Raw genomic sequence first — 22,333 nt, forward strand, 5'->3', positions numbered from 1 at the left:
TATAATTACAGGGAAAAGGGAGTTACTATACATTGTACTGATGAAATCTGTTGTTTTCTGATGTCCAAATTATTTGCACTTTTTTATCATTTAGGTTGCTAAACATAGCAGCAAGTTTTTCATTTAAACTGACACTAATGACTAAAAACAGCTATGAAGCAAATGAACAGCGGAAGACATCTGTGTTTATCTATGCATTTGGAGGTATGGAGATGTCTGGGAGAGAGGGAGGTGGGCTTTTAATCAGATTGCTTAACACAGTCCTGGAGAGTGAGAGGATGTCTGATGAATTAACTGATTGGTACTTATTTTAGAAAACAAAGATGATGTTATTTTTTTCAAAAATGATGTGGCAAGAGGTTCACAAGAGCTGCAATCTCTCCCCATACTTTCAAAAATATGCACCCCTGTGGCACAACTCAAAAATAAAAATAGGTAAACAAACAATTTATTGGCCACAGTGGCACAAAAAACGCATAAGATTAATAAGTGATTTATATGAAGATAACATGTTTATGTCCTTCAATGATTTGACAGTAAAGTTTAATTTGGAATGACCCGGCCATTTTTGGCGATATTTACAAATGAGAGACTGTCTGAAAGATAAAATAAAATTGTCTCAGGAGAAAAATGTCATAGAGAATTTCTTTGTACTTCCACCCTTAACTGCAAAGGCATCAAAATGGTATCATTTATGTCATTGGGTTAAAAACAACATATGTAAAAGTCTTAAAAGGGCTTGGGAAAAAGATCTGGATTGTTCCTTCGATGAGGGAACATGGGATTCAATTGTTTCTGAAAATGGGTTCTACATTAGGGAAGCTAGAGGCAAATGTATTCAATATAAAATTCTCAATAGGTACTATTATACACCAACGAGACTTTGTAAAATGGGAATCAGTAAAGACGACCTGTGCTGGAAGTGCCAAGAAGGAAAAGGTACGTTAGTACATGCTTTATGGGAATGTCCACTGGTCTCCCCAATATGGGAAAATGTTTTAAAATATATGGAGGGTTGGGTGAAACTTAAAATTACATAGATCACCAAGACTGTGCCTATTGGGGGACAGAGGTGAGGTGCCAAAGTTAGACAAAGCAGGATTTAGAGTGTTAAACACTGGGATTGTGACGTGTGTTCGTCTCATTTTAACACTTTGGAAAGACCCTCGGACTCCAACCCTAAAAAAGTGGAAGGAGAAAATGACTGAAAATGCCGCATGTGAGAAAATGCTGGGAAGACTGAGCAGTAAGACAGAGACTCTAACAGAACAATGGGACAGTTTTTTGGTTTATATGGGCCTACAACATGAAGACAATGTGAGATACAGTATGAATTAAGACTTAACTGTGTGTGCAACAGTTTATCTATTTATTTATTTATTTATTTATTTTATATATTTATTTATTTTTCTTCGCTGAGTGTGTTTTTTTGTTGTTTTGGGTTGTTATGTTATGGTTTTCTTAATTGTTCAAAATAATAATAATAAAAAACTTTAATTATTAAAAAAAAGAAAACAAGGATGATGTGCAGACCTGGAATAATTACAGAGGGACAAAAGTGATGAGCCATACCATGAAGATATAGGAAAGAGTTGTTGAAGCTAGGTTGAGGACAGAGGTGATGATCAGCGAACAGCAGTATGATTTCATGCCAAGAAAGAGCACTGCAGATGAGATGTTTGTTTTGAGACTGCTGATGAAGAGTAGAGAAGGTCAGAACGCCTTGCTCTGTGTGGGTGGGACTACATCGGATATTAGCTCTGAGCTCTTTCTTGTTTGCATTGGTGTTGGACAGAATGACAGATGAGGTCAGGCAGGAGTCTCTATGAACTATGATGACAATGAAAGTAGGTAAAAGGTGGAAGAAAACCTGGAAAGGTGAAGATATGCTGAATTAAACTCAATAGAAGCAGAAAGGGGGCATATATCCTACTAACCTGTAACAATTGTGATACTTGCTTCTAATAAAAGATATATGAAACATAAACTCAATAGAAGCATAGCAGAAAATGTGTGTGAATGAGACCGAGACAGGTGTAATAGTAAACATGGAAGGAAATTGCAGGCCAGGTGAGTTGAAGCAGGTGGAGACAAGCACCAGGGGTGATTTTTCACAAAAGGATAGCAGCAAAAGTGAAAGAAAAGATTTACAAGGCGGTAGTGATGTATGGTTTGAAGATGGTGACACTGACAAAAAGAACCATTCAGCCATTAGTGAAACACTTCCCATTAACATAACAATCCAAAGTAGTAAACAGTGCAGTGGGGGTGTTTAACATAGATATATAAGAAACAAACGTCATTGTTCACAACAATAAAAAATTAGACATATCTATTGATATTATCCCGAATTTCTAAATTAGTTTTTATGGAAGCAATGACAGTGTGTAAGCAGGGAGGTTCCTGTACGTGTGCGTGCTTGTCGTCTTTTGACGCGAACGCGCGCGTAGCTGTCAGTAGGAAATACAGGCTGTTCGTGTCTGCCGAGCCCCTGCGGCTGTGCCTGGACATCTGATCACAGAAAGTCGGCCTATTACAAAATGAAACTTATCACTTACAGACTCGCTTGACTTTGGTGAGAATGCGTCGAACAAGTGCGCATGTGTAACCGCGGTACCGAGGCATCCCGCTAGCTAGCACGGCTAACAGAAACAGAACACTATCGGGGCTAATGCTAATAGTTAAATAAGCTAACTTAGCTAGCTGTTAACTTAGCTAGCTAGCTCACGGATTGCGGGACGTTTGTTCTCCCAGCTCATCTCCCCGTTCAGCGGTTCCTGCCCCTGTGTCGCCTTTTCGTGTTCTCATTAATTGGATAAGGTTACGGAACCGGAGCTGTGGCGGGGGGACGAGACGACAGGAACCCCCTGGCTGGCTATCCAGGCGGACCGATCACAGTGACACGCCGGTGTGGGTGAGTTGAAGAGTGGAGTTGAAGTTATAGTTGATAGGGGGGCAGCGGGGTGGACAAGGCCTGTGGACGTTGCTCAGCTGGGGCCTGGCAGGGTGGGTGTTAACTATTAGCTGCTCGTAAAATGTTGCCTTAGCGCGCTGAATCGGGAAGTCGAGTCGCTTGTAGCAAGGCCTCTTGAGAGGACATAACAACAAAGTGACTGTGACTATTGTGGTGGTGTTATTAGCTGCTAGCTCGTAACACATAGCTGTCTGGAGAAGCCACCACAAACATGAACCTGCTCCATCAGCAAAAAAGCTGGATCACCATGGTTGTCCGTCCGCTTTGTTGAGTACCAGTGCACTCGTGCATGTAATGAGGAAATTGCATTTTCTGGGACACTGGCTTAATCATCGATTAAGTACATTTCTGATGTATTTGTTAAGAGTTTTCATTTTTGTGTGTTTTTTGCCGTGAGCCTTTGTGTGACTACAAATAAGAAGTTCCTGAATTATGTAGACACACCACTATCACTTCACTGTACAATATAGGCTTTCGTGGCAAAAGAGGAAATGTAGCTTCGTGTATCTATTGGTGTTAGGTTTATGTTGATAGCACACTTGATGTTATGAGGGAAATCTGGGATGGGCTGTGAATCTTTTTATAGTGAATGTATTATATTAGTTTAAAAATAATATTAATTAAAAATTTTGACTCATTCTTAAACTGCTTCTGTTTTAAGAAGAGTTGCAAAGGAATTGTTAGAAGTCTGTTTTCATACACTTTCACACCCATGTTTTATTTTATTATTGACCCGTTGCTGTTAAGATTTGTGTCTTTATCCCTCTGTAGAAGCATTATTTGTGTAGCTGTGAGTTTAATATTATTACAATTAAAATTCAACTGCTTGTCTTTCTTTTCTTTTTCTAAAGGAGAGAGTGGAACCATGGCTGAGCTTTCCACCTTATCCCCATCCCCACCTGCTTTGGGTGATCCTCATGCAGCTCCATCTATCCCTCCGTCATCACCAGGGCTTCCTCCACCTAACAGCACTGCTACAGAGTCTCCCAGGGAGGTGTCCATACCCAAGTCTTCCCTTTTTAATGACAAAGCTTTGAGTGGAAAAACTTCTGCAGTACTGGCAGGGGGGTCCCCCTTGATTCCCCGCCGATCCTCAAATCCTCCCGACCTCACAGCTGAGGCTTCCCTTCTATCATCGGTACAGGAGCCTGCTCCAGGGAATGAAGAATCAGCAGGAAAGCCACCAGCTCCAAGCGAAGTGGCACAGGCGTCCCCCTCTCCTGATCTAAATCCTGGTCCTAACCTATACCCTAACCAGCAAGTCACCTGTAACCCAAATCCTGTTGTAGAAGAAGCTCAACTTAAAGTGGGACAACCCCAGACGACTGCAGGTCCCAATCCCGCACCTGCTCCTCCAGTCTTATCATCATCATCAGCAGCAGCAGCTGAAGGAGAAAAACCTCAGCCGCTCCAAGAAGCACAAAATGCTCCAAACGAGCCTCCACCTTTGTACCCAAAGCCTGGTACTCCCAATGAAGCCAGGATGGGAGAACTGCCTGCTACTCCTACCAGAGCTGAACCCCACAGCCCACCACTCCCCCTGATCCAAGAGCCACCGTTGTCCTTCGCTCTACCCAAACCCCGGCCGGCACCAGACACCCTCAGTTACCTTGAGTCAGCCAGTCTGATGTCTGGAACTTTGGAGTCTCTGTCTGGACTGGGAGAAGATGGCAGCTCCGTGGGGTCAGATTCAGAGATTAATGGCCTAACTGTCAGACGCACTGACAAGTATGGCTTCCTAGGTGGGAATCAGTACAGTGAAGGGGGGTAAGTACACATTAACCAGTCACACACACTCCCAGCTACTGTACAAAAGCATGTGCTGTGCCGCTGTGTAATATTAATATTTTAAACAAAGCATAGCAAAAATCTGCTTTTTCATGCTTAGCTTCACTGCAGGTGGATCACTATTTGTAATATGAGACACTATTAAATCATGACCACAGAATTGGTTTACTCAGAAAAGTGTAACTCTTGCTTGACTGTTTTCCTATGGCCACTTTACACCATCTGACTCACAGAGATCCATCCCAGCCTCCCTTTCCTGCCTTCCTCTTCTTCTATGCTACTCTAAACATATCTGTCTGTCCTTTATCTCCCCTTGGTCTGACTCAGATAGTGCTGAGAGCGCTTTTGTGACTCATTATGTACTGACTCTGTCTGTGTTGTATTTCCCATCGCACCCATCTGCTCTCTTCCTCCCCTTTTTTTGTCAGATTTGCTTTTACTTTTCTGGCAAGCTAATTGCTCTTCCTCTGTTGAATAATTAAAGTCTTATTGATTTGCCCTGGGTGTCAGTGCCAGTCAATTCCTGCCATTGTTCGTGATTTTCTGTGAGTTAGCAAAATGTTCTGCAAATTGAGGCAAGCCATTCGTGTCGTTAGATTCAAGTGCTCAAAGTGTAGTTTTTAGTGGTATCAAAAGAACAAAGAACTTCCTCATTCTGTCAGCATAAAGTCATTTTATATTACTCACTATTGCAGTGAAAAGGAAGTTCGAATTGAAGTTGCACGACAGCGGGAGATGAAATGGATTGACATGTTCTGCCACTGGGATAAGTGGGTCAAACATCGCTTCCAGAAGGTACACACACAGCAGCCTTTCAGTATGTGATGGTAAAAGTGAGAACAGAACTGCTAAAAAATTAAATAACAGAACAATCAAGTCGCACATCTGATCTTTATTAATGAAACATTCAAGTTGAAAATCATTATTTATAACGTCACTGCTGCCAGTAAAAACTAGAATCACACACACAGGAACCCCCCCCCCCCCCCCCAAAAAAGAACATATAGTATGAATTAATGATGGGTAAACATTATGTCAGAGCCGATGGCCTAAATGTCTGCCTTACAGGTGAAGCTGCGCTGTAGGAAGGGGATTCCATCCTCTCTCAGAGCAAGAGCCTGGCAGCTGCTGTCCAACAGTGAGGAGCTTCTAAGAGACAACCCTGGGAAATTTGAGGTATCACAGTTGTCATGTCATTTTTAGCACTAATGAACTAGTTTTCATTTATTCAATGTAGAAAGTGGAATAAATACAAATTATTTGATCTCTGTTATTCAACTTAATTCTCTTTCAATTTAAGACAATTGCAGCTGGTTTGAAAACATTTTGGGAGATATCTTTAGTATTGACTAAGTGGCTTGTAGTGGGGCTGAGAAGGCCACTTGCAGCTCCAGGAGTGCTAAAGGGGCGCAGGCGCAGGCCTAGTGAGCAATAAGCCTCTTATCAGGACCAGTAATCCTGCCTGTTGATGCCCTGCCCCTCTGAGAGGGTCTGGCCTTGACTAGGCGGTGTCCAGCCATTTACTAACTTATTGTTCCTCTTATCTATGAAAGAATTTCTTTGCCAGCTTTTTTATTTTTAGTTAATAATTAAACGTCCTGTATAATCCACTTTTATGGCTAAAAAATAATTTCCAGAGAATTTATTGATAACTTTTTTGTTTGTTTGTTTGTTTTCTCTTTCGCTACAGGAGCTGGAGAGAGAGCAGGGAGAGGCTAAATGGTTGGACATTATAGAGAAGGATCTCCACAGGCAGTTCCCCTTTCATGAGATGTTTGCTGCTCGCGGTGGCCATGGGTAAAACAATAAACACAAACACAGTCTATTTTATACCAGAGGAACCATGGCATGCAGGATTGATTAAAAAAGGAACACCATGCACTCTGCACTACTTGGAAATGATTTGATCTTTGTAGCTGCGTATCAGGGCAGGGTCACAGTAGGATGTTACTATATCTGTCGGTAAACATTAAGGCTGTGCCATATAATAATATCCTGAATAAAACACAGAATCACAATAGCTCATTGAAAAAGGACTAATAAAAGCTGCTGGCTGTGGGTCTGCAATCAGCAATAAAACATAATTTTTTTTTTTTTTTTTTTTTTTTGAGGCTTTATCAAAAACCTTTGTTATTGTTTTTTAGGGAAAATTGGCTTCCACAATAAAACAAATTGGATTCGATTAAAGGCAGAATCAAAGATAGCAGTAATAGTGATATCAGACATTCAAAGATGAAATGAAAAAAAAGGGTAACGTGACAAAACAAAGCCAATGAACAAAACAAATGTGTACTTTAAAAAGATGTTTGAAGTAATCCTTGTATAGAATAATTAATATTCTTTCATTTTCTTTCAAGTTTATTGAAAGAAATTATTTATTATTATTTATGTAATTTTTTTTTTTTTTGAATAGCTCATGAACTGGAGGTAACACCCAAGTTCCCCTCGTAAGCCACTGAATAATTGTCATGCTTGTTCTTGCAGGCAACAGGATCTGTACCGAATCCTCAAGGCCTACACCATCTACCGGCCCGATGAGGGTTACTGCCAGGCCCAAGCGCCGGTGGCTGCAGTACTGCTCATGCACATGCCTGCAGAGGTGAGGGGTGGAATGGTTAGGGTACTGTTTCTCATTAGGTTTTGAGTGTTAGTTTCACAATGATGACTTCAGAAGCGTGATTTCTTGAGAAAGTCTCATAAATATATGAACAATGACTTGTGGTGAAAGTCTGTTTTTACTACAAAAGAACTAAAATAAATGCAGGTACGTTAAATACCGTCCAGTTTACTTTTGTCCTCCATATCTAAACATGTATCATTTGAAGCAGTGTTTTAAATCCGGTGTGCAGCGTTTGTTTTCACATAAGAGAAAAAAAGGAAACTGGATGAATTGACGCATTGGATGATGAGTTAATCTTACAACCTTTAGCTATGTGTGTGGTCAGACTTTCTTAGAAATCAGGGATGTTTTGTTTTAGCCTTGGTCTTTCTATTTATCCCTCCTCTGCTGACACGTTAATAAAGAGAGGGCGCGTGACAAAAGAGAGTAGGCAGAGCGAGAAAACAAAACGCATCTGAAACGTGACTTTATTTGGTTGCTATTTCACTGGAAAGTCTTCTTAATTAAAAATAGGAGACTGAAGAAGCCTAAAATGCTTATTGCACTGCCCCTAACCCATATTACAAGGTGACATCATTTCTTTCTGTGACCTCACTTCTGTCCGCGATGGAAACAGCGTGGGCTGATGTTTTTACAGTATTGTGACCACGCCTGCTTAAATGTTACTGTCGCAGTGTGAAATCTAAGTTTGCTCATTTCTTTAAATAAACAGGTGAGCGCGAACTGTGTTATGTAAGGCTTGTTTTCTCACGTCAGTACCTCATAGCAAACTGCACCTTTATCTCTTTGTCACAATTAGACTTGTAGATTCTTTTTCAGATAATGCTTTCTTATGAAACCAACATCTATTTAAAGCTGGGCAAGCTGATTTTTGTTTGTTTGTTTGTTTGTTTGACATAAAAATATGTATTCAGGAAATGATTGATGTTGTTCAGTCGAGTTTTGCTCTTTGTTTTAGTGGTTAATGCTTTAATAACACACTTGCTTAGCAAACACATGTAGCAGCAGAGGGCATAATAATGCACATATCTGCTTTAAACGCACTCGGATTATACTCAATTGTGGTTACAACACTGATGAGAAGTTCTACTTTTTATATTGTTTCTTAGTATTTTGCAATCTACTTGTAGTGTAGTGTCCACATAGTCCTCTCCCACACTATAATAAGTCAGAATATATTTGTTTTTCAATCTACAATTTATTGTTTGCTGTGCAAGCCTTTAACTTTTCTTTCTCTTTCACAGCAAGCGTTTTGGTGCCTCGTCCAAATATGTGAGAAATATCTTCCTGGCTACTACAGTGCAGGGCTGGTGAGTGAATAAACATGTATTGCTAGTCTGTTACACAGTTATCTCAGTTTTAATAATTTTGTTTTATTTATTTTTTTCCTTTAGGAAGCGATTCAACTTGATGGCGAAATCTTTTTCTCTGTGCTGCGTCGCACGTGTCCAATGGCGTATCGTCATCTTAAGAAGTTCAAGATTGATCCCATTCTCTACATGACGGAGTGGTTCATGTGTATCTTCTCACGCACTTTACCATGGTCCTGTGTCCTGCGTGTATGGGACATGTTCTTCTGTGAAGGTACCGTTAATATCTACAGGTTTCATAGCCAGTTGGCAGCGCTTTTGTCTGTTTAGTGAATTTGATCCATGTACCTCTGTTTAGAAATTACTTGCAAATGTGCATGAAACAGTCTGACCTTAAATATCCAATCCGATTTTATTTATAAAGCGCTTTAAAATATTAAATAAGTTAAGAACAATAGAATAAAATAAAACGGCAAAAAAATAAAACCCAAATGCATCAAATTAAATTTAAAATGTAAATAGCAGGTACTTTACGACCAGCAACCTGATTTGATTAAATGCAGGAGCTGTAAGAATGCAGCATTTTACTGTTTTGTTTTTTTGTTAAATAATTTTTATTTTAATCCTGTGGAAAAAGAGAAAAAGGGTGTTTTTTCCATCTCTGTATTTTCGCTATTGGATTCTGCTGTAGTAGTTTTTCATGATCCACCATTCAAAGTAACCCACGTTTATCTGGCGCTGGGGCTTTTGCAGTCATAGTGTTCATCCTCTTCAAGCTATTGTAGCTCCCCTTTCTCCTCCCTTTAAAGCTGCTCTATTCAAAAATGCTCGAAACGTGGCGGTGTGGCTGCAACCACAGATGCCCCGCCCTCTTCTGTGGTCGCAGCCAGAGCGGTGTGCCTGAGATGACCATATTAGGAATATCAGCCCTCATTTACATCGTACGCAACCAAGAATAGAAAATGTCTGTGTCCTCAACTGTATCGGTGTTTATGACTTGTGAAAATAAGAAAATGCATAATTATCCCCTTTAACAGAACTTTGAGAACTGCTTTTTTTTTCTAGATCTAGTTTTTCTAGATTGAAAGAAACCTAACTTAAGTGTCTGTGTGTAGGAGTGAAGATAGTCTTCCGTGTCGGCCTGGTGCTGCTGAAACAGATGCTTGGTTCTGTGGATAAACTTCGGGAACTTCAGGGCATGTATGAGACCATGGAGCGTCTAAGAAACATCTCACCCGACACTATCAGAGAGGACATATTGGTACAGGAGGTCAGTGCTTATGGAGGCCGTGTACATAAAGCTTGTTTCTGTTTTTACTCAGAGACACGAGTTATTAGTCATTTTATCCTGTTGTGGCTCATCTTGTTATCCTCACTTCCTCTGTCTGTCTCTACTTTGTCTGATGTTTTGTTGTCCAGATCGTCGCTCTCCCAGTGACTGAGGCACTCATAGAGAGAGAGTGCAACATTCAGGTGAGGAAGTGGAGGGAGTCCAGAGGGGAACTTATGCACCAGCCGGGACGCCGCCTTCACGGTACAAGAGCTATCTTTGAGTACAAACGCAGAGCTGCTTCCATCAGCTCTGGTGGAAGCTTCTCTTTCCTAGGAAGCTCGATCCCACCACCAGGACCCCTCAGGGCCTCTTCCAGTTTGCTGTCACTCCCTGGCTTCCGCAAATCTAAGGCTCCTTTCCACTCCCACGCCAAGAAGGGCTCCTTCTCAGGGCCGTCAGGATTTGAGGGCTTTCCACCTCCGTCACCACCCGCAGTAACATCGAGCTCGAACCGAGGGCCCAGCCAGAAACCACCTATGCCCCCAGGGGCAGGTCATAAGGCAGCACCGCAGAGCCCCTTAGTATCAAAGGTGGCTAGTTCATCTCATGGTCCTGCTCCAGCCTCAGAGAGCACATCAGCACAGGGCGAGCCTGCTTCTTCGGCCCCAATACAAAGCACACCACAACCCCCCACTACTCTGGCCCCCTCTCCTAAGATCGTCTCGGAGCAAATTACTCCCACTATCCCGTCTCCTACTGCAAACAACACCCCTCTGCCCCCATTACCAGATTCAAAAAAAGAAACTGCACCTCCATCAGCCGATGCCGCAAATGTGGAGGAAGAAGGAAAGAAGAAGAAGAAAAGCAAAGAGGACAAGAAGAAGGAGAAAGAAGACGAGAAGAAAAAACAGAAGGAAAAAAAGGAAAAAGAAAAGGCTGAAAAAGAGAGGCTCAAAAAAGAGAAAGAGAAGCTAGAAAAAGAGAAGAAGAAAGGGGGCAAGAAAAAAGACAAAGGAGGAGGAGGAGGGGATGCAGAGGACAAAAATGGAGCTGCAGCAGCGAAAGAGTCGGCCTAATTTTCCACCTCCTCATTCCAGGATAACAAAAAAAGGGAGGCTGAACAAACAAAACAACACAAAAAAGAGGTCAGGGGAACAAAAGATCCCCAAAAACAGTGACTAATATAAAAATGGGATGGCTTCCTATATAATGCATCATTTCAAGGATTTAAAGTAGTGTAAGGACTATGTTGGAGAAAACTGGATCATGGTTTCAACAGCACTTTTTGCCTCTTGTGAGATGGGACAAAATTTCCTTTTTTTCTTTCTTTTTTTCCCCAACTGGAGCATGGACTGTGAAACTTTTTTTTTAATTATTATATATATAAAGGATTGCAGTCACTTTCTGTTTTAGTTTTTTAAATTCTTTTTTTTTCCTCTTCTTTTTTTAATTATTTTAATTAAACGGATGGCAGTGGTGTGAGGGGAAAATCATCTCAAACGCTTGCAGAAGTTGTTACGGTGCCATAGAAAATGTAAATAAAAGGTCTACCTACGATACATAGGATCGTGTTAACACTCCAAATGCCCCGTCACGTCTCATCTGATGAAAAGGGTTATTTGGGGGAGGGGAGAAAACGGAAATAAATCATTTAAAGTCTCAAACGCAGGCACTGAAGACAGAAATGCTAGTAGTATTGTTGAGGATGTATTTATTGTCACGTTTAATGTTGTCTGTGCCTTAGTAGTGTAGTGAAATGTGTCAATGTGCTTTGTGTGGCCTCCCTTTTTTGTTTTAAGTCAAACTACCATTGAACCCCTTCTGTGTTTTCAAACTTTTACTAGATTAGATTAAAAAAAACAACAAAAACAAAAGAGGGGGAAGTAGAGGAAAAACCATACCTTGTAGTCTGTTAGTGACGGCAGTGTTTTAATGGGTCACTCTTTTTTTTTGTTTGTGTTTTGGATAAGCAGGTAATGTTTTTATTTCAGGTTTTAGGGGTTTTTTTTTGTTGTTTTTTTCAAAGGTTAAAAAAAGGAGGTACAACATTATCAGTAAATTGCTTGTGTGCTAACATGCAAGCAGTATCTGTGCACAACTCCTGCAGACCAAATATCCTTCTGTGAGTTTAGTATTATTTCAGTTTCATTGAACAAAATAGTGTGCACAGGTATGGGGTCCTTAACTCATTAGAATGTGATTTCAATTATCGTAAGAGAATGAAGAATTTTTCTTGTTTTTTTGTTTGTTTGTTTTGGGTTTTTTTGCACTTGTCATTTTGTCACAAAGCACCACTGAAGGTGACCACTCCTTTAGTGCGGTGACATGGAGAACAAGCGTCTCAGCAGGCTGGTTTCAGCCTTGTGGACCTATAGGAAGCCACTTGACTGGAGGTGCCAGGTGTGCCAATGTAGCATTAACCTCTGATCTTTGACCTTTTGGGCTCTGATGTATTTATGTAAAAAGTGGTTAATTTAATCAAATATAGTATATTATGAATTATTATTATTATTTTGGATCTGAGTATTTTTCTATCTAAGTGAGAGACACCTGGTTGACTGGAATAGAGGCTGACTACACAGCGTAGTTGCAGAGGAACTGTTCAAAGTCTTTTATTTTTATTTCATTTCTTGTTTTCTTTTTTGTTTTCTTTTTGCACATTAAGTCTTCAGCTTCAGCAAACTCAATGCATGTCTTTTGGTTTACTTTCACTGTTGGTTTGGTCAGCTTAGGTTCACGAGTCTCCAGTTTACTGAAGTGCAGTATTAACAGACTTGAGTGTGGGGGGAAAATGAGCCTTAGATTGAGAGAACAACCTTTAGAACGATTGACTTTGGCAGAATATTTAGGAACTGAAGGTCTTTGTACTGTGTCATATACTAAAAAGTGGTTTTTAATTGAACATCTTAAGTACTTCTGTCTCACCAAGTTGTGTTGTAACATTCATAATGACTTATGGACTAACTCCCTAATGTATTTACACTCAATGTTCTGTACTGTAACATATTTATGCATACATTAAGTGGCGCTGAACCCTGTCAGTATATGATGAATAGTGCCAGGTAGTTAGTGTAAACCATTTGATGGCAAGAAAAACAAACATTGATGCTCTTTAGCTGTACTGTTTGGTAGTTGATGATTAGAGGGACTTTCGTGTACTTGTAGCCAACATGTCCTCCATATTCATCGTTTTCCCACTTGTTTCAGGTCTTCACAGGGCTGTCATTTATATATGAATATGAATATCACACACACACACTCTTTCCCTCTTCTGTTTCGACGGCAGCGCATTATAGGCACAGATTAAGTGTAGTGTTTAGTGTGGATAATCTGAACACATCTATGCAAACTTTGCTTCATCATGACTGTTGGCGTGTGTCTATGTGGTGACAGCAGCACTGATTTTACCTCGTGCTGATCTGAGTGGTGCCGTCAGGGGGTGGGGGAAAGGATTTTGTGCTTCACCACATGTTTTTTTTTGTTTTTTTTTTCCTTTCCTTTAACACTTTCAGGCCCGCGGATTATGGTATTTATGAGCAATATGTCCTCGCAGCTCACATCTGGATGATGGTGTCGTTTGTCTTTGTTCAGGGAGCTGGAGGTGACGTGATGATCAAATGAATCTGACACTAGCTGCTCTTTGCTCTGCTCTGCAATAGTGACAAAGCCTATTTGTATCAAGTCCTTTGTGCATTTCTCCATTGACCCTGAAGCTGTAATTCTTAAGTACATTTCATTGGGAATAACTCAACTGATGCAAACATTTCAAAAAAGGAAAATGTCTCAGCTGTGTGGGTTTTTTTTTTTTCCTTTCCTATGCCGTTACGTCTTTAGTGTCTTTAAGTTTACATGTCACTCTCTTCTCTGGCGAAAGTGAAATAAAATCATAGCTAATTGAATTCATTCCTTCAGATCTGCAACTGTTGTATTTATAATTAATGATGATAATGACATTTGTGATGAGTAATAAACCATAATATATTAAATCACTTGGGTAATGTTTTTCTTTTTTGGTGTGTGGCTTACATGTTTGGAAAGATTAAAAATCTAGGCTGGATTTAAATAACCAGCATTCAATTTTGAAATTAAGAGTCGTCCTCGTCTGTTTTTATTTATAATTGTTTCAGCCATATTTGGCAGGACGAAGCTCCACCAGATGTTACCAGATGGGTGACTTTTGCTGCTCAAACCCTGCCCCACAAAGCCACTGAACAGACACACTATTGTACAAAAGAAAAGAGATTTTATTCAGTTTTTTTCCCTTTTATTCATTACAGGAAAGGTGAGGAAGAGTCCAGTCACTGGATTCAAGTCAGCTTATGGAAAAAAAAAGGTGATTTGTTAGTTGCTAGAAGGAGGGGAGGGAAAGGAATCGAAGAATTGAATGTTTTCTTTCGGCCCTTTCTCTCCTCTCCTTCAACCTTTTCTTTCTTTTTTTTTTTTTTTTAACTTTTCAAATAAATTAAGTTTCCATCACTTTAATGAGGTAACTTTTTCCTAATCTAACCTGCAAATTCTCTGTCCCCACCTCCTCTACTCAGAAGGACATCTTCAAAATTTGGAATGAAGTCCTCATGCTTGGTGTGTCCCTCCAAATAATGTGTTCCTCTCAGATACCGAGGGAAGCGATTCATTCACGCTAAAGCACCTTTGAGGCTAGTGACCGGCCACACAGAGACGAAGAGGTGAGACGACAGAAGCTGTTTGCACGGAAAGAAAAGTTGGAAATGATGTTACAGGATAATTTTTATTATTAATAATCATCCTTATTCCCCATAAGCAAACATAGACATCCCTCGGGCGTCAGTCATCTCATGTGTCAGTGTGACAAGTCTTTGGTTTAAACATGAGCGGCTGTGCACCTGGGCTTACACAGAAGGTGAGTGGGAAGAAAGGAGGAAAGAAAAGGACAGGGAAGGCAGAATAGCAAAGGGATTGTTGTCTTTCTTGTCTTCTAGCTTTTTCTTTACTCCTCCTTCTCCTCTCCGTGTGTGATGACATAGCAGATGTTCTTGTAGTCTACGTTGCCAGCAACATCAGGGGGGAAGGCGGCCCACATGTTCTTAATCTGAGGGAGAAAAGCAAAGTTGGAAATTCACCACATTGAGAAAGTAGCATGGTCCATAATTAAATATTTGGTCCATCAGTAAAATAATCTCTCACTGAAGAACAATAATAAATTATATGTTTAAAGGAACAGAAAGGATTTGTTTTAAAGACTACAAAAATCGTCTATAAATAGACTTGGGTGTACATTTTTGTCAGTAAAGGGAAGACCCATCCCAAATATCCAAAGAAATAAGGGCACTACCACATCCCAATCTAGATTAAAAAAAATAGAACTTTTTAACTTACTTCTGTTAAATTATTAAATAATTTCTTTAATGTTAATGAATTTTATTTCTTAAAGATAGGCTGAGTAACAGTATACAGTAACAACATCAAAGGGCCATTGTGCCAAAATGTGGAATTACTGATTTTACCTCCTCGGCGGTGAACCTGTCGCACTGAGTGGTCAAGAGCTCCTCAAGGCTGGAATAGGTTAAAAAAAAAAGATTTTAATCTGAATTCTTTCCACTTGGATCAACATAGAGGATAAAAGAGATTGTTTTAAAAGTCCTCACAATTCCTTCTTGATGCTTCCAGAAGCCTCGGGGTCCAGGACTTTAAAGGCGCTAAGAATAACGTCTTCGGGATCAGCACCTGGTGAGGACAGGGGGTCGGTTACACAGTGTTAGCGGGAAAATATGCTAGCATTAGCACATAACTGTGCATCATGTGTTGGCACCCCTTTATCTGAAAGCACTTAAAAGGAAATCAGGGAACTTTAGAGGCCAGTGTAATATAAGTCATTTGGTGAAAATGGGATTCCCACCCTTCAGCTTCTCTCCGAACATGGTGAGGAAGACGGTGAAGTTGATTGGGCCGCTGGCCTCTTTGATCATGGCCTCCAGCTCCTCATTCTTCACGTTCAGCTGGCCTGAAGAGCACAGAAATTAAAATAAAGATGAGAGAGAGCGTGAAGTGAATTCGCACATGCTTTCTGGGGTGTGAATTGCTTCCATTTGGACTCACCCATTGAGGCCAGCACGTCCCTCAGGTCATCTTTGCTGATGATACCATCTCTGTTCTGGTCAATGATTGTGAAAGCCTGGAAAGAAACGCTTGGGTTTAGTATTGGAAGGAAACACTTGGGGCTGATGCGGTCTGTGTGGTTGGGCGGGATCAGACCTCTTTAGGCATTTACGAACTCCTCTGTCAATAGTTTGTTCATTAAAGTGGCGGCTGGTAAGAATCTTTGACACACAAATGACGATAGACGATACTGTGTAAGAAAGAACCTTAGTGGGCTTTTGGTGGCAGGAGGGGGTGTTTAATCCCCCCACCCCAGTCTTTTCTTATATGTTAATTTGGGAAAGTATCATTAGAGTACAGCTATCTGATCTGCTCTGCATCTTACAACCATGAAACTTAAGATAACCCCTTGGACTTGGACTTGAACTTCACTCACCGACCTTTCTTTCCACCTTCTCCCCTTGCTCTCCTTTTCCTTACTCTCTCTCTCACACACACACATTTGTACTGATAGTTACAAATACATCCTGCTGCCTGCTAGCTTTCCATCTATGCAATGTGCTAAGATCATCCTAATCATTATTACATATGTTCCCTGTGTGGCACTTAAGAAGCCTGTATCACTTATCAGGGGATAAATATGGTCTATTTGGAGCTCACATCACTTGGCAACACACTGAAAACCCGGACACCATCGTTATCTAGAGTCGTGTCGGCGTGCTCTTCTCAAATCAAGTCTCCCTGACCTTAATGAACTCTGACACACAACCTTTAATCTTTATTTTTTACACTTTTTCCTTTTGCTCTTTGTCTTTTCTTTCTAATCTTATCAAATGTTCAGTGGCATCTGAAAAATAAACCTTTAAAAATATGTCATGCCCAAAAGTGAGTCTAACCCCTTTGTTTTTCTTTTCTGCATCATAACAGGGGTTAGTTTAATCTCTTTGGCATCCCAGACTTTACCCAGCTGTGACAGCTGACAGTAGCTAGGACGGGGGGAGTCAGAGGATCAGATGGTGTCGAAATTTCAGCGCTGCTCCTAACGACATTCCTATGATTATTAAACTGTCAGGGGAGAAGTGGAAGCATGCAAAAAAGCAACCGCTGTGAAAACAGATCCTTAGAGTTGCTAAACCAAACTCAAATTCTGCACAGATTCAGATTCTGAGGCTATTTAAATATCTTTGACAACTAATCGGAAACTGTCAAACGCTTCCAGGGCGTTCAGCCATCAGGGATGCTTATGGAGTAGGGATGAAGACGACCTCACCTCTTTGTACTCCTGAATCTGGCTCTGCTCAAACATGGAGAACACATTGGAGGAGCCGCCGTCTCCTGCTGCCTGCCTCCTCTTGGCCTTCTTTGGTGCCTGGAGGACAGAGACAAGCACATCATCTTCAAATGAATATGGGATGCTGATGAGTGCGGAACAAGATTCGGTAACCCTTACTTTTATCAATCTATGTCAATAGGATGTTTAATAATATTAACCTTTCTAAGCTATATAAGATTTATAAATTATACTAAAATCATAAAAATAATCAATTTTGCATAGCATCTCTAAACTTGTCTGATTGGAAATCAATGCTCATCCAGATTACACTTCAGGTTCAAGTTCAGGTCATCACTCAGGCTTGTTAAAAAAAACAGGATTTTAACACAAGTTATGCTTGTGTGAAATTTTATAAACTTGATACTTTTTCCTCAATTTAGCTTTACCGAACTAATCAATTTGGCTTGCAATGTATCTAAAAACTTGTATCAACTAATAGCAACAATTCATTAGAATCCAAGCCTCTTTACAGCTGCATCATCAAAAATCCAGTTCTCCAAAATCCACACTTCTATTCTGGAATTTCTATTTCAAAATTAGACCAAAAAAAAAAAAATTGTAATCCATGGGGTTGGTTCAAACTCTCCTGTAGATATTTCCACCATCACTGTGCAGAGATGTGGGAAGCCTGGTACTCACCATCTTGAGAGCTGAGGTTTGGGTGATCAAGAAAGGGAAGACACCGTGTGTGAAGCCGCGTTATACGTTTATTCCCGGGGGCTTATATACTCATCCACCAGCCAATCTAACTTTAGCCGCAGCTTCAAGTTTGGATGGGAATAAAAAGAGAGAGAGCGAGAGGGTGTGTGTGTGTATGTGAAATAGAGAGAAAGAGAGAGAGAGGATGGCCAAGGATGAAGTGATGGCAAAAGTGAAGGAGACAGAATGGCGGGGCAGCGTATCACCTTACAGGAGATCAAAAATAGACCCGGGAGTCTTGGAATTAAGTAAACTTGATAGCTGAGGGACCTTGTTGCAGGTTTGCAGTCCCACGTGGACTAATAAGGACATTCAGGACATATATACTTGTTGGACCACTGGACACTGCCTCTCCTCCCCTCCTTCTGTCCACCTCCATCCGTCTGCAGAAAGGCACAGAGGCCACTCTGACTTTATTTTTGGTTTGTCCATTTGCGATATTACAGTTTGACAGGCATTTTATATGCTCAGCAACTGATGCAGCTCTTACCCTGAATGTGCACAGCGCTGCTTTCTTTTTTTAAGCCGTGACAAAGTGACGATGCTGATGTCAAATCTGGGATTTTCCCATGGAAGTTATGATGACAGGAGCTGCTTAGCAGGATCAAATACGTAGTACTACATAAAAACATGCAGCCATTAATAAAACGAGCAACAGCAAGATATATAAGCAATATTTTTTTTACTTAATCCTTACACTGAAATACTTTAGAATCGTGCTGTAGAAAAGGGAGCGTGTCTGAGGATATTCATGCTTACAGACTTAGTTATATAGAATTTCTATTTGTATTTTACCCCCGTCCTTTCTGGATGCATTAATGCAAATGCAAACTGGTCTGTTTTGTAAAAAGAGCTTTATGTATTTATTTCCTCTTTCTTTTTCAGTCTTTTCAAACCTATTCCATCATGGTGAAAAGGAACATTGCCAAAACTGAATTAAATTAATAAGGATAAGGTGTAAACAAAGAGCTTAAACAAATTATTTATCCAACAGTCTTATTGTTTAATAATTAAAATGTTAGTGCAAACAATGTAAACGTGTTAGGGATGCAGATTAGTGCCACAACAATGAAACATGAACAAATGAAAAATAATAAAAACAACATAATTGTTATGTTTATAATAATTAATAATGTAATTGAAATAATTAAACAATTTCTGCTATTGTAGGTCACAGATATACAGGGGGTGATACATGAAATGCCTGAAACATTTATTTAGTAGCAAAAGAGCAATGTACGAATACTTCCTGCATTCGGAAAGTAATTTTAAGAAAATGTCCTTAAATTATTAATAAAAGTTTAATCCTAGAGAAAAATGAGATATTACATAATGTGTGGCTTAATTAGATACTTAATACCTGGCAGGGATAATTTAACTTCACTTAACTTTCAATATTTAACTTAGTTTTTTTATTGGACTAAACAAAGACATCATAGTCATAAGCCAAAAGGTTTGCACACCAGTAATTTAATTTTTAAACATGTACATTTATATGTTGTCCCTTAGTTAAATACAATTTTGATTGTGGAAGCAGATAGTCGCTTCATATATAAGATTAATTTTGAGGCCTGAAAACTACAATACTACCTTTTACAAGCAGAATGGCAATTAATTTGCAATGTGTAGTGTGAGTTGCTCTTCTGTGTAAGTCGTTTTTTTCTCATTTTTTGTGTGTTTGTTGTTTCTGAAGGGGTGTTGCGAGCCTTAAATGTACGACAACATGCCAGACAATTGAAAGCACCATTAATCTCTGTCTGAGGCTCTGCCTTCTCATCACTACAGAGGTGTGTGTTTTCTGATTGGTTACAGTCATGAACACTTTCCCACCTGTTTGGCCCCCTCTCACACCGTCTACCCCTCAGGCTCCCACCCCCTTAAATATAAAGGGATTACTTGGCAGGGTGATGGCAGCAGACATTCCCAGAAGAGCATAAAAGGGACAGCTGAGTGCGACCAAAATAGCTAAATAAACCTAACAGTCTGTCGACGTGCCGCCACCCCCCCCCCCAAATAGCAAAATGCTTTCCTTCATTTGCTCTTTCAGGTTTTATATCCAAATCTACTTCAGAGATAATCTGTTTTCATTTCATTAATCAGGCACATTTATTTTTGTTCTGTGGTTGAGACTGTTTGTGTTTCCACTTATCTCCCCACCAGCCACCGATGAGTCACATCTCTGCTTTTCACTGGTTTCCAGTCCCTCAGTAATCTGAATTAGGCTGGTGTTTGTTTTCACTGGACGTGCAGGAATTCCAGGGTCTGAGTCTCAGTACTTACTTTGTATTCTTGTTGACCTTTGACCTCTGTTTCACTAGACCATCAACATCTCGTTGCAGGAGTTATATGTATCACACCACATGGTGTCAGTTTTTACTTTTAAGAGGAAGAAGTGGATAAGATAAGATTTGCCTGTATATATTTTTTTCTGTACACTTCATTTATCGCTCATACATGAGACGAAATGCACTGTGGGAGGAAACTGAAGCAGGCAACTCCACGCAGAAACAATGATTCAAACCAGGAACCTTTTTACTGTGAGGTGACAGTGCCAACACGTGCAGCGCCATATTAAACTACACTGAAACTCTGTGTTTTAGCTTTAAAAGCGGCTCCATAATCTGCTCCCACAATAATCATTCACTGCTTTTACACTTTAGGATTTACTTAAACAAGTTAGATCTTGCAACTTACTTCAGTGGAACATTTTAAAGTATTACAACAGATTGCATTGCTTCTAATATCAGCATATGGTGACCACTGTATCTGCTTTAAACATCATTTAGCCTGTTGTTTTAACACTGTGTGTGTTTGGGTTTTTTATTCATGTTCTTTATGTGATTGAAAATAATAACAACAACTCAATGGCTTCCTCATAGATTTGTCTTTTTGAAAGGGAAAAGTAATGACTTTAAAATCGGTCTTCGGTAAAAAAAAACTAATAAATCAAAGTGTTTTTCTTCAAACTGGCCCTTCTAGTTGGACACGAGTGTCAAGCACTTCTTAAGAAATATGCAAACGAGCTGTAACATCTCAAACTTTTCACAGATGTGTCAACTGCTGCAGTTTACTGACTTCACCGTCTGCACAATGTGTTTAATCGCCGCTGTGGCGAGGGAATGCTTTCATACAGATATGTGTGTACATTGCAGGTGCCTGTGCTGTAATGTGATGCATCCCACCACGCTCTTGAGAAGCCATCTATCATTTCTGGATGATTGGTATGTGTGTATGTAGGGTCTGGAATGTGGAGAAGCTCCCTGCTTGACCTATGGGGAAGACGGTCTTGGCAAATTGGAGTGACACGGGAGACATGAGAGTTTGTAATGTCATAATGTGTGTTTGATCACCGTCCAGTCTGAGGTTACTCTATTTGGTTATTTGAGTCCATCTGTGATTGTGTTACATCAGTCGCCATTCAGTGAATTTCAAAAGCACTTCAGGTGTCTGTTGTTGTTTTTCAAGTTGCAGGACAGCTGAATTGTGGACGCTGCTGATAAAAGTAAGCAGCAACTAACTTAACTAAATCCACTAAATTTTCTTAAATATGTAACACCAGCTGCATTCTTTGTGTCTCTTGCATGCGTCTATAAATCAGTCAGTCACACACTGTGCCTGCAGCTCCCTCTACTGTTCATGTTCCTTCACTGCTTCTTCTTCTCTGTGCAGGTTCTCAGTCATCCATCCACTGCTTGTTCTTCTTTCGGCTGCTCCTTTTAGAAATCACCACAGCGGCTCATCTACCTCCTCTGTCACAGAAACCCTCCTTCACTACATCCATGAATCTTCTCTGTGGTTTTCCTCCACCCTTTGTCCAGTGTATCCACAATCCCTGCTCTTTACATGCCCAAACCACCTCAGCCTTGCCGCTCTGACTTTCTGATCTGTCCCTCTGATGTACTGATTTCTAACCTGCAAATGAAAAGCTTAACATCCTCAACTCTGTCACCTCTTGTATTTTTGTCAGTGCAACCATCTCCAAACCATACATGGTAGCCGGTCTCGCTACCATCTTCTAAACCTTCCCTTTCACTCTTGCTGCCATCCTTCTGTCACAAATCACCGGTGACACTCATGCTTGCACTCTCTCCTTTCTTTTGCTTTGGATGGTATTTAAGCTCATCTTCCTTCAGAACATGGACTTTCTTACCACCACTGTTAATCACAGGCGTAGATTTAAGAAGGGGCTCTTAGGAGTTATGTTTATTTGTATTTTGTGCATCAAAGTTGTGTGTCAACATGCCAACGAACCAGTTACAAG

At 40.3% G+C, this 22,333-nt stretch overlaps 2 protein-coding genes across 2 annotated transcripts; one reads left to right on the top strand and one right to left on the bottom strand.

Moving 5' to 3' along the window:
• The first annotated feature begins 2,437 nt into the window (after positions 1–2,437).
• On the top strand, positions 2,438–13,951 carry tbc1d10b (TBC1 domain family, member 10b). The gene is made up of 10 exons (XM_085271993.1): positions 2,438–2,914; positions 3,826–4,741; positions 5,458–5,557; positions 5,831–5,938; positions 6,453–6,559; positions 7,247–7,361; positions 8,627–8,692; positions 8,777–8,966; positions 9,808–9,962; positions 10,112–13,951. The coding sequence occupies exons 2-10, from the start codon at positions 3,840–3,842 to the stop codon at positions 11,039–11,041; spliced, it is 2,673 nt and encodes an 890-aa protein (XP_085128119.1). The 5' UTR covers positions 2,438–2,914; positions 3,826–3,839; the 3' UTR covers positions 11,042–13,951.
• A 237-nt stretch (positions 13,952–14,188) lies between these two features.
• mylpfa (myosin light chain, phosphorylatable, fast skeletal muscle a) lies at positions 14,189–18,165 on the bottom strand. Its single transcript, XM_085271999.1, has 7 exons — positions 18,013–18,165; positions 17,311–17,409; positions 16,041–16,116; positions 15,841–15,945; positions 15,590–15,668; positions 15,449–15,497; positions 14,189–15,033 (listed from the first exon to the last, which is right to left on the bottom strand). Exons 1-7 carry the CDS (start codon positions 18,013–18,015, stop codon positions 14,932–14,934), a joined length of 513 nt encoding a protein of 170 aa, XP_085128125.1. The 5' UTR covers positions 18,016–18,165; the 3' UTR covers positions 14,189–14,931.
• Between the last annotated feature and the right edge of the window lie 4,168 nt (positions 18,166–22,333).

Source organism: Mchenga conophoros, linkage group LG4 (assembly GCF_057382185.1).
Source record: "Mchenga conophoros isolate Kocher_MC1m ecotype Shallow Benthic linkage group LG4, M_conophoros_male_GT1.1, whole genome shotgun sequence".
Classification (NCBI taxonomy): domain Eukaryota; kingdom Metazoa; phylum Chordata; class Actinopteri; order Cichliformes; family Cichlidae; genus Mchenga; species Mchenga conophoros.

Excerpts from the sequence above, each read along its gene's own strand:
- tbc1d10b (XM_085271993.1), top strand. The coding sequence starts at position 3,840 with ATGGCTGAGCTTTCCACCTTATCCCCATCCCCACCTGCTTTGGGTGAT. Across the intron at positions 5,558-5,830 it reads TCAAACATCGCTTCCAGAAG|GTGAAGCTGCGCTGTAGGAA; the intron begins GTACACACACAG and ends TCTGCCTTACAG. Across the intron at positions 8,693-8,776 it reads GCTACTACAGTGCAGGGCTG|GAAGCGATTCAACTTGATGG; the intron begins GTGAGTGAATAA and ends TTTTTCCTTTAG.
- mylpfa (XM_085271999.1), bottom strand. Across the intron at positions 16,117-17,310 it reads AGATTCAGGAGTACAAAGAG|GCTTTCACAATCATTGACCA; the intron begins GTGAGGTCGTCT and ends GTTTCTTTCCAG. Across the intron at positions 15,669-15,840 it reads GTTCGGAGAGAAGCTGAAGG|GTGCTGATCCCGAAGACGTT; the intron begins GTGGGAATCCCA and ends TGTCCTCACCAG.